Source organism: Corella eumyota, chromosome 7, assembly GCF_963082875.1.
Source record: "Corella eumyota chromosome 7, kaCorEumy4.1, whole genome shotgun sequence".
NCBI classification, from domain to species: Eukaryota; Metazoa; Chordata; class Ascidiacea; order Phlebobranchia; family Corellidae; genus Corella; species Corella eumyota.
The window spans coordinates 6,465,941-6,482,368 of NC_137496.1; the positions used below are offsets into that span (position 1 = coordinate 6,465,941).

The following is a 16,428-nucleotide window of genomic DNA, read 5'->3' on the forward strand; positions in this document are numbered from 1 at the left end:
TACCTATTTTCTTGTCTTTTATCTATAAAATAAAAAATATCAGTTATAAATAAACTTACATTAATTCACTTCCAGAAAATCCATTTTTAATTAAATAGTTTTGCAAAAAAGCAACCAAATTGTTAAACAACTTATTTTTTATGCCAAAATATTAAAAAAATTTATGATAAACACTTTGATTTTCAGTCACAATTTCAATAAGAAACGGTCCCCCTTGTACGATATTAATAAATAATCACCACACGGCACTTACCAATCACCACACGTCACTTACTGACCACCACGGGGCGCTTAGTAATCACTACATGCCACCTACCAAACATTAACCACCGTTTACTAAACACCACACACCATCTACTAATCACCACACACCATTAACTAATCACCACACGGCACTTACTAATCACTACACACCACTTACTAATCACCGCACACCACTTACTAATTGATCACCACACATCATCTACTTATTACCACACACCGCATACTAATCACCAAACACCATTTCTTATTCACTTGTTACAGCATTTTTTACGTTTTACCATCGGAACAGCTTGCTTACCATCTTAAAACAAAGACTTTATGCTTATGTGTTATTAAGTTAAGTTGTGATTGACTCTAATTTAGTGACGCACAACACTTAAGTACCCCTGGCCTTTTAGTTAATAACTCGAGCTCTGGTTGGATGTGGACGAATGAGATTCTAAACATAGAAGAAGACTTCACCCGCAACACTTTTCCAACAAATCAACTTTGTCTTCCCATGGCAAAAATAAGTAAGCTTTTGAAGTTAGATTTGGGTACAAATTAATAACTAGATTTATTTGATAAATAAAATATGGTTCGAAATTATTTGATTATTTATACCATAAATTTTTAAAGATAAAAGAGATATGCATAAACCTTAACTAAGAATATTACATGTTTTTTGATATTTGAGTTTTAATAAACAAACAGCATTTAAATAAAAAAATCAAACATATTACATTTTTTAAATAAAATTTTAAATTACTAATATTATGATAAACATAAGACAAAAGTTTCAATGCTTAATATCAATTATTAATTTTTATTAAATAAACAAGCATTTAAATAAAATAAACAAACGAAAATTTATTTTTTAACTCATTTTCAAGTTATTGATATCATGATAAACAATTAACCAAGATTTCAAAAGTTAATAACAACCTTTAAATTTTAATAAATAAACACCTATTAATTAGTAATTAGTGACAAAAATAAAAATTTTAATTCATTTTTGAGTAATTAATATCATGATATACAACTGACCAAGAGTTGAAAAATAAATAACAACCTTTAAATTTTAATAAACCAACACTCATTAATTAGTAATAAAAATTCTAATTTTAATTCATTTTTGAGTTACTATTATCATGATATACAATTGACCAAGATTTTAAAAGTTAATAACGATTTTTAAATTTTAATAAATAAACAAGCAATTAGCAATTAGTGGTAATTAAATTTTGTAAATAGGAGGCCTGAAACGCATTATAATATTATACAACATACTAAAATTTCAGACTTTTAAACTCTAAGCAACAAAAGTTATCTTCTTCCAAAATTGGGACTAGTAAGAATTAAAATAATAAATACACTGACAATAACAATATGTTTCGAAATCTAAGGTTTCGAACCATAATAAAGTCGACGCAAAAATTTAAAAAGTTGGTGTTAATTTTGGCTTGATCTAATGAAAACCTTCTAAAAATTTCAGCTTTAAAACCCAACTAATATTGATTTTATAGCCACGTACACAAATTCCACGTCAGGTTTAAATGAAAATCGGGATCACCTAAACTGTCCGGTCCTAGAGAAAACAAAGTTCCGTTCACAGTGGGAGCGTTAGGCAGTACGCTTGTTGATAAACAATAGTCGTCAGACAAGACCTATTGTTTTAAGTTTGCGACTTTACTGAACAACGACGGTTGTTTTACCTCTGCAGACATTATCTTAGTCTTTAAATATATATACCCTTACCCATGGGCGTCGATTCTTGAGGGGTGCCAAAAAATAGTAAAATCTTCGCTAAAAAAGCGCTTTATAGGGCTTGTATTAGGTTTAAAAGATAGTCTTAAAAAAAAAAAATTTAAATAGGACTTAAAACAGATACCAATTCGTTTATATATTTGACTTAAAGAAAAAACAGTGTAATGTAGATGTACTTAACTTAAGGTGGGCTCTAAACCGTTTATGCGTTAAGAGTTACTTAATGCAGGTAATTTTTTCGTTAAAATTTAACTTTTAAGTTGTTTTTAGAAAATCGTTATCGGACCTGTTAACCCTTGCTTCAATGTGCTTTTGTTAATATTAGTTTGTTAATTTAATATTTTTACAAGTAAACCCATGGTAATACAGGAATATATTTACCGTTTATCGGGTCGCAATTTTAAAGCGATGTTTGTAAGTATGTAACTACCATCTGCCCGCCATTATTTAGGCAATATGCCAATTATGAAATATTTTTTTAAACCTGCGTTCGTTTAGATAAAATATCAAAACTTTTTTTAAAAAAATGGGTCGTTTCTTTGTTTGTTTTAATTAAATTTTAACGTTAACGGCTATCGGTAACTTCCGTTACAGTTCGTTTAGTTTAACTAATTAACGTTAACGAAGTTAGTGTATTGGGTAACGAATTACCTTTTAACGAAGTTACTTTTTTCGGTTAACTGTGCCCACCTATGTTAAACACATTTAGTAATAAAACCTCTTACGTTAAGCCAATACAAAGAAAAAAAACTGTTGTTCTTTTTTTAGGAACTGTAATAATGAGCAAAATTAAAAAATCTAACAAGTGGCCTTGTGGCACATGTGTTCTTCCATGTAATACATCTGATATGTGAAGTTTGTGCATTTTGTGGTTTCATTCAAATTGTGTAAAACTGTCAAAAAATGATTTTTTGACCTTAAAAGAATTAAAAGGGATAGCTAACATTTGCCCATCTTGTTCACTTATGCCAGACGAAAAAAAGTTTAATTTTTGTTCCTCGTTAATGCGCTTGGGGGAGGTAATTTTGGATTTCCGAATATTTGGCTAATATCTTTAACTTTTAGTAAAATACATTATAATACGTACTAATTTTATTTTAGGCGGCTAAAGGAGGCTTTATAAATCTTCAGAAATGTGCCCTTAGGGAAAAAATTTTACTTACGGTGACGGGCCAGGCAGAATTTCGAAAATTGCCAAAATTGTTTGATTTAGATCATTTGGAATGCGACATGTACTCACAAAATTTGCCCAAAACCTTCAATATGTTTTCTGACAAAGTACCACTTAGAACCCTTGGGGAGGGAAATTGTTTGTTCAATGCAGTTTCAACGATTTTAGTCGGGTCGCAGGCAATGGCGATGGAACTAAGGACGAGAACCTGTATAGAAATGGCCTTAAATGACAAAAAATTTATGAATCATCCCTATTTTGGTGATTTTATTTTTGTGTCGAATGACTGACATGGATGCGATGTATTGTGCACAAACGAGTGAGTTTTCTTCGGCCTGGACTATGTTAGCTCTTAGCCGAGTTATTTTGCGTCCTATAGTTAGTATTTATCCTCCGTGCAATGGACTTCAGGACAAAACTATACAAATTTTAAGCAAAAAAATTCAAGAAACATATTATAACCAAAACGAACCATTGTTCATTATGTGAACCAAAATGGGGTCGGATTCAAAAACCAAAACATGGTCACCAAACCATTTTGTACCATTAATTCCAAATTTAATTTTAAATTCCACTACCAATGAGAACAAGTACAGGAGTTTCGAAGACTATTTAAAAGCTTGCTTGCCCAGTGATTGGGACACAACTTCAAGTATAAGGCATGAACTTCTATCGAAAAACACATGGGATTCCAATGGAAGTAATTATATATCTGACAACTACAACAATAGTAATGCACCATCCGAAAGTTATTCTGAAAAAATGTTTTCTGCTACGAATGTTACTAATAAATTACAAGAAAATTGCTCAACCCAAAAGGAAAAAAATCCAAATAATTCTATTACCAAATCACCAAAACGACTTTACCTAAAAAAAAATTTTTGGATACTACTACAGTTTATAAATTTTTAATGTCAACCGATGCTCCATTTACAGAAATACCAGACGGAGACAAATCGAATTGCTATTTTTTATGTAACAACGAAGACAATGGGAAAAGAAAATTAATTGGACAAAAAAATGCATATCCAGACGATTGTGGAGTTTGGGATTGGAGTAAAGGAAAAACGACGATATCTTACTTTATTAATCAAGATGAAATGCTTCAAATGGTTTATTTGAAAAAGGATACCTTCTGTCATCAGAAAAGGGTTGCTGGAATAAAAAAATTTTTACCAATAATGCCGCAACCAAAGAAAGTTTTAAAATTACATCGATATTACGCAATCTTGAAAAGAAATTTAAATTTCAAAAAAAGAGTTACAGGAATTAACGAAAATGATTTACCCCCAAAGTTGTTTTAATAGAATATTGTGGTTTTCAACCCGATATAACATCATCGCATGGAAACCAGAAACAGGGCATTTCTGAATTTGTTAGAACTAAGCCGAAGATCTTGGAAAAAATTAAAGAGCAGGTAAAGCATAATAAACCGACAAGACAAATATATGTCGACATGAAAAATGAACATTCAATGAATTCTCCCCGAGATTTTTGCCAAATAAGAAATGTTCGCCACAATTTAAAAGAACCCCATACCAAATATCAAAATGTTGCTGACGAATTTACAGAAATTTTTTCGATGGTTAGTAAACAACATCCCTTGGTCAAAGAAATTATTCATAATGACCGAAGTACGCCGCCGTCAATAATATTGTTTACCGCTGAGCAATATTTAATGTTAAAAAGCTTTATTACATAAAATTAAAAAGAAGGTGTAATTGGCGTCGATCGCACTTTCAACGTAGGTAAATGTTTTTTGTACCACTATCATAGTTTTTAAAAATCACAAAGTCTTCCATAAAGAAATTGGAGAGCATCCAATCTTTATTGGTCCAATATATTTACATTGGGACGGCTCATGCAAATCATATTGCTCGTTTTTTTCTCATATTAAAATCAAGTTGCAATTGGATGGTGTTCCTTTAAATTTTAAAATTGGAAGCGACGACGAGGCTGCACTTACCAAAGCTTTGAATCTGTGTTTTAACGATGCTACAAGATTATTATGTATAAAACATATTAAAGAAAATGTTCAGCATTATATGCAGGACATGGTTGGCGTGAAAAAAATTGAAATGAAAAAAATAATGTCCGAGATTTTTGGTCGAAATGGTTTAGTATCCGCAGACACCACTATTGAATTTGCGCATTTGGCAAATCAATCACAAAACAACCTTCATACATATCCCAAATTTGGACAATATTTTAAAAACTTAAAATTCTTAAACATGTAAACAAACCTCAACGAGAAAAAAAATTTGGCTTTTGGACCAACAACAATTGCGAAAGCATTAACAACATAATAAAACTAGAAATTGACTGGAAACCACAGGCGACCCCAAATCTAATCAAAAAACTTAATGTTATTATAAACACACAACTAATCGATTTAAAAGGTGCTTTTCATGGAACAGGGAATTATGTTTTGCATGACAATTTTAGAATTTTTTTAAAGACTGCAAAACAATGGAGTAACATGAGCACTTTGGACAAAGAGGAACAATTTCAAAAATTTTTAAAAAAATCACCAAATCAACCTGGAATTGTACTAAATAAAAATGGAAACTTGATCATACCGGATATCAAAAAAATTGCTAGAAAACCGAGTCAACGAAAACGACCAAAAGCGAAAAAATCAAAATCTACAAAAAAATTAAAACTTAATAAATAAATTTTAAATGTTCGACTTTTTGCTTTGATAAAAATTTTATGTTGTGTTATGTTCGTTTTAAATAAAAAAATTAGCGTGTGGTGAATAGTAGATGATGGTGTGTGGTGATTTGTAAGTGCCGTGTGGTGATCGGTGAGTGCCGTGTGGTGATTAGTAAGCGCTGTGTGGTAATTAGTAAGTGCCGTGTGGTGATTAGTAAGCGCTGTGTGGTGATTAGTAGATAGTGTGTGGTGATTGGTTAGTGACGTGTGGTGATTAGTAGATGCTGTGTGGTGATAAGTAGATGGTGTGTGATGATCGGTAAGTGTCGTGTGGTGATTAGTAAGTGCCGTGTGGTGATTAGTTAATGGTGTGTGGTGATTAGTAGATGCTGTGTGGTGATAAGTAGATGGTGTGTGATGATCGATAAGTGTCGTGTGGTGATTAGTAAGTGCCGTGTGTTGATTAGTTAATGGTGTGTGGTGATTAGTAGATGGTGTGTGGTGATTAGTAAATGCCGTGTGGTGATTAGTAAGTGCCGTGTGGTGATTAGTAAGCGCCGTGTGGTGATTAGTAAGTGCCGTGTGGTGATTAGTAAATGGTGTGTGGTGATCGGTTAGTGCCGTGTGGTGATCGGTGAGTGCCGTGTGGTGATTAGTAAGTGTCGTGTGGTGATTAGTAAATGCCGTGTGGTGATCAGTAACTGTCGCGTGGTGATGGGTAAGTGCCGTGTGGTGATTAGTAGATGGTGTGTGGTGATTAGTAGATGGTGTGTGGTGATTAGTAGATAGTGTGTGGTGATTGGTTTGGGCCGTGTGGTGATCGGTGAGTACCGTGTGGTGATTAGTAAGCGCCGTGTGGTGATGAGTAAGTGCCGTGTGGTGATTAGTAAATGGTGTGTGGTGATCGGTTAGTGCCGTGTGGTGATTAGTAAGTGCCGTGTGGTGATTAGTAAATGCCGTGTGGTGACGTGTGGTGATCAGTAACTGTCGCGTGGTGATTGGTAAGTGCCGTGTGGTGATTAGTAGATGGTGTGTGGTGATTAGTAGATCGTTTGTGGTGATTAGTAGATGGTGTGTGGTGATTGGTTTGGGCCGTGTGGTGATCGGTGAGTACCGTGTGGTGATCAGTAAGTGACGTGTGGTGATTAGTAAGCGCTGTGTGGTGATTAGTAGATGGTGTGTGATGATTGGTTAAAACAAAATGGTAAAATACCAAAAAAAGTAGTTAAATTCTTTTTTAATAAAACACACAAAATAATATTAAATGATTAGATTTTAGGGACATTTGGGGTTAAAAAAACTTGGGCACCTGTACAGTAGGGTTTTTCTTAGAGGGAACACTGTACTGCTGTCATGCTGTAGCATCCTAAGTAAGGTGCTATAATCATGTTAAGCCAATACCTAAAACAGGTTAAATATTGGGTAATGATTTTTTATAATATCCCAACCTACGTAAGGCAACTCAAGACCGGGTCAAGGTAACAGATGGTACTCAACGAAAAACAAGTATTAAATACAAAGAATAATTCTGAGTGCGCAGCTTTTGTTTATAAACGAATTAAACAAGTTTATGTGTTATTTTCATATACAAGAAGCACCTAAAAGTTTATTAATATCATTTTACGCTCACCAAACGAGCAAATACGTTCATTTGTTGCAATTTATAAATAACAAAATTTTTTTTTTTATAAAACTAGGAAATTTACCAATCGATTTTCGTTTTGGGATTGATCTTCCATTATTCTTGTTTTTATTTACAACGATTTTAACATCAAAACTACAAAAAAAAATTGTTGTTTTATAATATTTGTGCTTGTTCTACTAAAACGAACTTAATTAGTTAATTTGCAAAATCTAAAAAAATGGGCGTGCAAAAGATAAAATTGTATAATCAGCAAAAAAAATCTTCGATTGTAAAAATCTAAACAAATAGAGGGACCGTGTTGCCAAATATTTTAACTTGGTAATATATTATTTATGTTATCACACTTTTATTTCTAACATTAACTTTACCCCATGACATGCTTATGGTGACCTAATCAACAGTTTATTTAAAATGTAATTAGAAAGAAACATCTAATCTGTAGGAATTAACTTAAGCAGCAGCACCTTAGTTACGATTTTAACCTGGCACAATATTCCGATATTATCGAAGGTTTGTAAATGGTATAATAGTGTAGTTATATATAATACAGTGTAGTAGTTCTATATAATAATGTCAGTATTAAAAGATAGCAAGAAGGTTTTGGGTTACTCACAATGTGGAGAAACAATCATAACTTACAAAATTGTGAATTTAATAGAAGGGACGTGGCAAGTGGATGTGAAGCACAAACATATATAGGATCCAATGTATAATGCTATACATTTGACCCTAGTGCGAGTTGAATCAATATTCAACAAAAACTGTCAATAAAACCCATCTAAAATCATGAACAGAACAACATTTTAATCAGCGCCTTTTTGGTGCTATAAAGAACAAACCAAGAAAAGGATTAAACCCAAAGCAGCCCTCGACTCATTAAAAACTCGTACGTCAATCACCACTCGTCAGGCACAACAACATTTCGGGTATATAAACCCAAAAATATTCCAAAAAAAAGAACGAGATAGAATAAAATATTGTCCGACGGCTGTGGCGACAAAATGGGGAAAATTGGTATCTGAGAAACTTGAGACGCAGTAGAATAATTACTGATCTAGGTTACTTAGTATACCGGTCTCTACCCGGACGTCGACCCGCAGCCATGACATTATATGGCAGTTATCGTATAATGTTAGTTGTACCAATATTGTATTTAGCAACAAGTTTAATGCCCTTTTATAGAGTAATGTAACTTTTATTGTAAATGTATAAAGTTAGATGTATTATGTAGTTTTATATTCAGCGTTTTTCACGTTTGTTTGTTGTTTTAATATAATCCGTCACCACAAGAGTTGTTAGTAATCTTTCAACAGTTAAACAATTAAGTCAGTAGCTTTATAAAACCTTAATAGAATAATATATTGCTAAGTCAGTATGAGCTCCAAATATAAGGCTAAAACTCAATGTATAAATTAACCTTCCGATTAGGAGTCTTAAACAAAACCAAAACAATTAATAATTACTCTATAATCATAACAGATATAAGTTTGATAATATTAAATTGTTATAATTAAATAATTGACAACAAGTCCTACACATACAAGGGTGATATATACGATGACGTCGTTATATAAAAAAGTCAGAAAAAGTTGATATAAAAAGTAAATACAAAAAGAATAATTAAGTTTAAATAAGTAATTGTAGCAAAAATGAAAAAAACTAGTTTCAGTTGAATACTAATAATGACGTAATAAAAATAAGAAAAACGTCATAAAGACGCAATAAGTAATGGTAATGATAACTTGTAATGTCATATTAAAATACTAAGAAATAATAATGACATCATAACAACACTGCGATGACATCGCAATTATCGAACTTGTTCCACTCAAGTGAACAATTAAAGAACATTGTTGGCATGTGTTATGTCCGTTTTAGAGGTCAACAAAGGGTCAAGGTCATCATAGAAACCTTTTGTTTTGACCTCTGGGGTCAATGGTGAAATCTGGAGGTCAAATTGTTTTAAAACTTTGTTAATTGGTAATGATACCAGCAGCGTGGTTTGATGGTCAGAACACTTGCTACACCATCATGAGATTGTGGATTTAATCCCCCTTGCTCTCATGGTTTAGCGCCCTTGAGATCGTAGGTTTAATCCCCACTGCTTTCATGGTTTAGAGTAAGGTGCTATAAACAGTATAAACTTCTGCTGAGCCAACATTTAATCAGCAGCATAATTATCAGGCAATTATAATCAATTATATTTCGAACTGCCAAAGTTAACTCAAAACTGGGTTAGGGTAACAAATGGTACTCTACGTTTAGGTTGCGCATCCGACCTTTCACATTAAGGATAAATAAATAATAAAAAAAAACAATGAAAAACAAACATTTAACTTTTTACAACAAAACATTTTACCAACAAATTATGTTTAACCTGCTCGATCGCTTTAACCAAAGTTTTCTTTATCCTCAATATTGTTAATCTCGACGATAGATTCTTATACCATGTCTCCTTCATGATCATTGACATCACATTCAAGCTCTTAATATACAAAATAAAACTTGGTTGGTTTTTACACTTTTTAGCTTGTACATTTTTAAATCAATTTTTGGCAAATTTAATTAATTAAAATTAATAATTTTTATGGGTTAAAAAATTAAAATAATATTACTTCAGCTAAGCACATAAATTGAATTATTTCTAAAACTGGTTTAATAAACGCTTCCAACAGTGGGATTCAAACCTAGGACCCACTGGATCAGAGGTCTATCTGTTAAAAAAACCACTTTCTTCATATCTTCGAAACTTGGGTCGCTGTTCACTGCATCGAAGAATGGAGGACAATTCATCAACAAATCTGCAATGTTTAACAATTAATATTAGCTCAAGTTAATAGTTGAGTTCTACTAAACCCAAGCATAAGATGTTTAAATTAAAGCTTCATAAGCAAACAATTAAAAAATCTCAGCAAGAATACAAAAGTTTAATTATTAGCAAAAATTTAACTTTAAATTCAGGACAATTTAAGTAAATATTAAAAGTGTGACCTCCTGAAACACATCTTCTTTTAACCTCCCAAAAAACGAGTCCGAAAGCGTAAACGTCTGCTTTTTTAAAACATTCAAAACTGTTTGTGTTTAAAGATTCATCCAAATTCTGCAAAAAAAATAAAAATTGGGGGAAATCTGAAAGAAAAATGCTACTTAAGACAAGTTATGTAGAGTTTAGTAGAAATTGATGATCGTGATATATTATGTAAATATTTTTTTATTTTTAGTTTTTTACAGTAAATTAAAAATAAGATTATGCGTTTACATTCTTTCTCAAGCAAGGATTGAATGGCTCCGATTATTAATTTTTTTTTATTCTCTCAAAAGAAACTGTTTTGTTTAACTGCCGACTGTAAACCACTGTCAACAAAAGTTATTTAAATAAAAAAACATTCTCCCTTTCTTGAACAAGACCCTTGCACTTAATAACGCCAACTAGCCTCTGAAAAAATTATAGCAATTTTCCACTAAGACTTCTTTTTAAAAAAGAAACACCTTTTCTTCACAATTTCCTAAAAATCGCCCCCTTTAGCAATTACCCCTATGAACCATGCACCTATATTGGACGTAATTATTAAATCTTGAGATCGCGTCGAAGAAGTTTCCGCATCAAAGAAAGTTGTTGGAGGTTGAGCAAGAAATCTTAAACACAAACTCTCGACCTCTTCGGTGCAGCAGAGGGCCCAACCTTTGACCCAAGTTTGTTGGTGTCATCTGAAAATACAAGTTAAAACAAATTCAAAAAAAAATAAAAAACTTAAAAAAAATATTTAAAAAAAAAATTTTTAAACCTTAACGCAAATATCTCTGTTCCCGGAAGCCCTGACTCCGTCGAGCAGGGTTGCCAACAAAGAATCTTAAACCGTCGACAAATATTCCCTTCTTGTAATGTCTGAGTACTCAACCATGAAATGCTGCGGATTTTTGGGATGTCGAACAAGCGAGAAAATCTGGGGAGAAATTAAAACAATAAACGAGGGAAACTAATTGTTAACATTGTTACTGAGTCAGTAATACTGACCTCTGTTAGTGGTTTCAAGGTTACAATAATATAAGTTGTTGGATCCCTCTTTAATATACAAGTCTCACTAAGACATTGAATTTACAAATTCTGAGTGAGTTTTAATTTGTTATTAACTTAGAGTTTTACTCACAGTCTTCCTGTAAATGAGTTTTTGGACTTGAAACTCAGCCAATGAAGTGATGTGATCGTTGTCGCTAAACTTTCCAAACCGATAATTTGTAATTAGTTTATAGTTTAAGTCAGAATTTTTTTGATATTTATTTGTCCTCGATCTGGGAAGGTCAACTGTACGACCTTAACATAGAGTAACATTTGTTACCCCAACCCAGTCTCAAGTTGACTTTAGCAGTTTGGGATGTTATTAATGATATTTGTCTGATAGCTAAGCTGCTAATTAAGTGCTGGCTCAGCATGAGTTTATATAATTTATAACAGCTTCTTCAAGGGCGCTACAACAAAAGAGCAGTGGGGATCACACCCAAGACCCCAATTTTAAAACCAACACAAAATATAACCTCGGTAAATTCTTCGATATCCTTGTAGTAGTAGCAGTCTAGTCTAATATTTGGTTGGTAGCAGCATTAACTTGGAGCTGCAAGGAAGCAGCTCCAACCTTTAATAATTAATTGTAGTTTATGTTTAACCAACAATAAATTAAATGTTAGAAATACCAACCCTTAATATAACATTAAGTCTTTCATCATTCCATGACACCTTCTGTCCATTAAAATTCAAAGTTTTATGAAAGTTGTCTCCAAAACTGCATTTTTTCTATAAAAATCAAATTAAAATTACAAATAAAAACAAACTAGAATTTCAAATATACAAAAAAAACTCACAAAAGTTTCGGTGATTATAAATTCTCGATGTTCGCTTGAAAACTTCATGGTTTCGTTTTCTCTTTCTCATCTTCCTCAAACCATAGTCCATACATACAATAGTCTAACAGCGTTTACGTAAAAATACGATTAGAAGTTGGAGTCTACCGCCGCTAGCGGTAGTTACTGAAAACATTGAAGGACAGTTATTGTTCACAAATTTTTGTAGCTAAGAACGCCGTTACCTACTTTATAGTTAATAATGTTCTTTTATAACGATTTAACAATTAAAGTTTTAGTTAAACGTGGACAGTTCAGACATGGTATATTTAGACTTTAATGTTTAATTGCATTTTAGCCATGCTTAGACAGTACAACGATCGCTAGCACAGACTGACAGATGCAAAGGCAAAGTTGTGTTACTGTTTTATCAGTTTATCAAGTTGATTATTTTTTTATTTCGGTTTTGAACTTTTAGACAAATGTACGATTTTTATTTAAAATTTTTTTAATCAGTTTTTTTAATCAGTTTAAAAATGTCAACGCTAATAGGTGGAGAAATCCGCTGTCTTCCAGGCTGCAATTCCACTCACAGGTCTAAAAATATTAACTTATTTATTGTTCCTAATCGAAACAAAAAGGAAAGATATAATACAAGTACTTTAAATTGGAGCCAACAATTTTGCCAAATTTTGTTTAAATATCAGGACCCCTGACAACAACTTCAAGAAACGAATCCAAAATAATAAAGCATTTATATGTAGTAAGCATTTTGATAGTTCTGAAATTCAAAGAACAGTTAAACGAAGTTGGATAAAGCTTGGAATGCTGCCAACTTTATGTTTGCCGGAAAAATCTGTACAAACCAGGGTTTTAAAAGAAAGAAGAGAAATAAGTCAAGCACATGCCCAACAAATTTAATATTTTGATTAATTGTGATTCTTACTCAATACTTACGATAGAAAAGGAATTTAATCAATTAAAAAGTAATTGGAGAATGATAAAAATTATTGATAATTGCATCACACATCTTCATTTTACATTATGGCCTACTGTGTCCAAAATACAAAATCTTGGCATACCCCAATACAGTCTTGTTGTAAAGCAAGACCTTAGTTTTAAAATTTGTAGATTTGGAAATCAAATACCTTTTAATAGTTTTATATATACCAAGAAGTTAAATCAATTATTGACGATAAATGAATTTTTAAATTTATTACAAACATCCCCTATCTGTCCTGGTTTTGGAAGTTAAAAAGGCAGAGTCCTGGATTAAAATATCTAACGATAAATTCAATTTAGATACTAGTAGCTTCACAACTAATTTCAGGTAAATATTTAAAACTTTCACTGCCTTAATTGTATTAACTTTCAACTTTTGTGTATACGCTCAAAAGATGTCTAACTTTAGAAGACACCACTGTCAGGTGTGCAAGGTTTTAAAAACTGTGGAGTACAACGCCTAAAGACAACTTTAGTGTAAGAATTTAACAAGTAGGATAATTGTAACTTTCCTAAATAAGCCCAATGTTTAAAATACAATTGTATCTTGTGTTTGCTGTTTTTAGAAAAATTCAACTAGAAAATGAATTGAAAGAAAGCTGCCTGTGCTTGACTGAGCCAATGTCAAAAATGATCAATATTATTGCAGACAAGAAAAAAGAAGATCCATTCCTTAAAATATGGTGCTATGTTCAACAAAAATTTAAAGATTTGCCTGCGAGCCAGCGACGTTATCCGCCTTTTGTTGTAAGGTACATAAATACTCTAAATATTTTTTTTTAAAATAGATAATTATGAAAAATTTAAATTACTCTAGATACTGTCTTCGTTTATATGCCAAAAGTCCTGCTGCCTATAGGGTTATGAGGGAAGTGTTAATATTACCTTCACCAACTAGACTTAGACAGGAAAGAAATTCTGCTGGTGATGTCCAACCAGGTATTCAGCCAGACTTAATGTTACGTCTAAAAGATGTGTGTATTCAAGAGTCTGAAAGGCACAGATTAATGGCAGCAATAATAATTGATGAAATGACCATAAAGGGTTTGTGTTTATTTTATTTTTATAAAACAATATCTTTTAACCTTCTAAGCATTTTATGATCCACATTTTTAAAAAACAGAGGATGTTGTGTATCGAAGCTGCACAAATGATTTAATAGGATATGTTGATTGTGGAGATAATGTGCTAACAGCTTTAACAGGAGCTAAGAGTAAAGTGGCAGACCATGTTTTGGCTGTGTTTGTAAGAGGTATTTTTAATTTACCCACCAAGTTCTTTTATATTAACTACTAACATATTGTTTAAAATGTTTTTATTTTTACTCTATTCAAGGAATAACCAATAGAAGTTTAGACGGCATTATAGCCTATTACCCATCATGCAATGCCAAAGCCTTAGATATTTTTTTTCTTATTGTTGATTGTCTGATGGAAATAGGAATGCAAACTTCAGCTTGCATATGCGCTGTTATTGGTAATAGTGAAGTGTTTATTTTTTTTTTTATTTGAAACAAAGCGAAAAAAATTATATTGGCATAAATATTATTTATGAACTCGCTACAGGAGATACTCTTAATACATCTTCATTATCTGCTCCATCTTTTGAATCATCATAGATTACCCTATACTTAGAACAAAATTCCGCCAAACAGAGATTCTGGAATTGTTGCAAATCAGGTCAATTAAGATAACGATCCATTAAACTCGTCATCCACATATTTCCACGCTATCTTCTGCTTGCGATTGTAAAACCGACAATGGTAAAGAAATTCTTAAAAAATAGAAGTACAGTTTAAACCCAAAGCCCATTTACTTTGATAACCTATAAATAACAATAATACTTAATAGGCTATTGAAATTACTTAAACTAGTAAGGCTGTACTTGAAACATTTTTTTATTCTCAAGTTTTTTGTAAGACTATACAAAACTAACCTGGTACTGTCAGCATCTACAGGTATAAAAACAACATCTCTTGTACACGATTTCAATGGTAAACCCCCAACACGATAGATCGCTTCCATCACAGACACTTCCCGATGACTAAGATAGACATTAGAAAGTGATTTCAGTTCTTTCATCGCATTCAAATTTCCTTCACGCGCCTCCTTCTGTGCTTGTTTAACAAACATTTCAACCTCCCTCTCTTTTTTAGTGATGTAGGAGAGAATGTACATAACACAACTGCAAAATTAAAATTATTAATAGCTTGTACAACTGGTATTGTTTAGGCCAAATGAAACTTAACTAAATTTTTTTTAACACAAATAAAACTGAATATATTATAATACCTGTATGGATCTAAAACATATTGAATGTCCATATTTGCATTCCATGCGCGAAGTAAATTTTGGTTGTAAGGATTCATCCACATCTCTTCCGAATTGCGTTTTAAAACAACTTGGTTTCGTGTACCTAAAATATTAACAACGTCTTCAAATTCATCTTGGGATATACAAGCAAACTTAAAAATTTCAAATGCAGAAAAAACATTATTCTCATTTAGCTTATTGATAGCTTCCAAAATAAGAAGTAATACTTTTTAACATTCTTTAATTTGTTTGCTGCATTTTTAGGTTGAGGTATAAAAGTACGATTAGATATTTTACGAGGAAAATTAAAACGACAAGTTTTGCTTTTCTTTCTACAGGATCGGGTTTGTCTCTTGCTATGAGTTTGTGTAGAAGTAACCATCTCATAAATCTTTGGATCGACCTCTGGTTCATGAATTTCACAAGTTATATGTTGATCAATGAACGCACCGATGGTTTCAGGATCATCACGTTTAAACACAGGAGTATCCTTGATCCACAGCAAAGCATGAATGTGTGGCCAATCTCTAGCCTGAAACTCTACCCTGTAAAAATAATCAACAACTTTTCCCACTGGATTTGATTTGTTCATCAACAAATCATGAAAGAAGCATTTGGTTCGTCGATCAAACATCCTTGCAGCCATCACAGGGTTGCTTGCAATCAACTAGCAGTACTCAGACCAACTAAAATCCTTCTTGTACTCCACATTTAATTGCTTGCAAATGCTTTGGACAATCTCCTTCCAACGGCGGTCACCTTTTAAAATATATATAAAAACATTTTTTAAAACATTA

At 32.2% G+C, this 16,428-nt stretch overlaps 1 protein-coding gene across 1 annotated transcript; it reads left to right on the forward strand.

Moving 5' to 3' along the window:
- The first annotated feature begins 14,350 nt into the window (after positions 1-14,350).
- On the forward strand, positions 14,351-14,937 carry LOC145760254 (uncharacterized). The gene is made up of 4 exons (XM_082574130.1): positions 14,351-14,363; positions 14,443-14,571; positions 14,655-14,795; positions 14,885-14,937. The coding sequence occupies exons 1-4, from the start codon at positions 14,351-14,353 to the stop codon at positions 14,935-14,937; spliced, it is 336 nt and encodes a 111-aa protein (XP_082430256.1).
- Positions 14,938-16,428: the final 1,491 nt, after the last annotated feature.

Coding starts and splice junctions, on each gene's coding strand:
- LOC145760254 (XM_082574130.1), top strand. Junction 14,572..14,654: donor TTTGGCTGTGTTTGTAAGAG/GTATTTTTAATT, acceptor ACTCTATTCAAG/GAATAACCAATAGAAGTTTA. Junction 14,796..14,884: donor TTGCATATGCGCTGTTATTG/GTAATAGTGAAG, acceptor AACTCGCTACAG/GAGATACTCTTAATACATCT.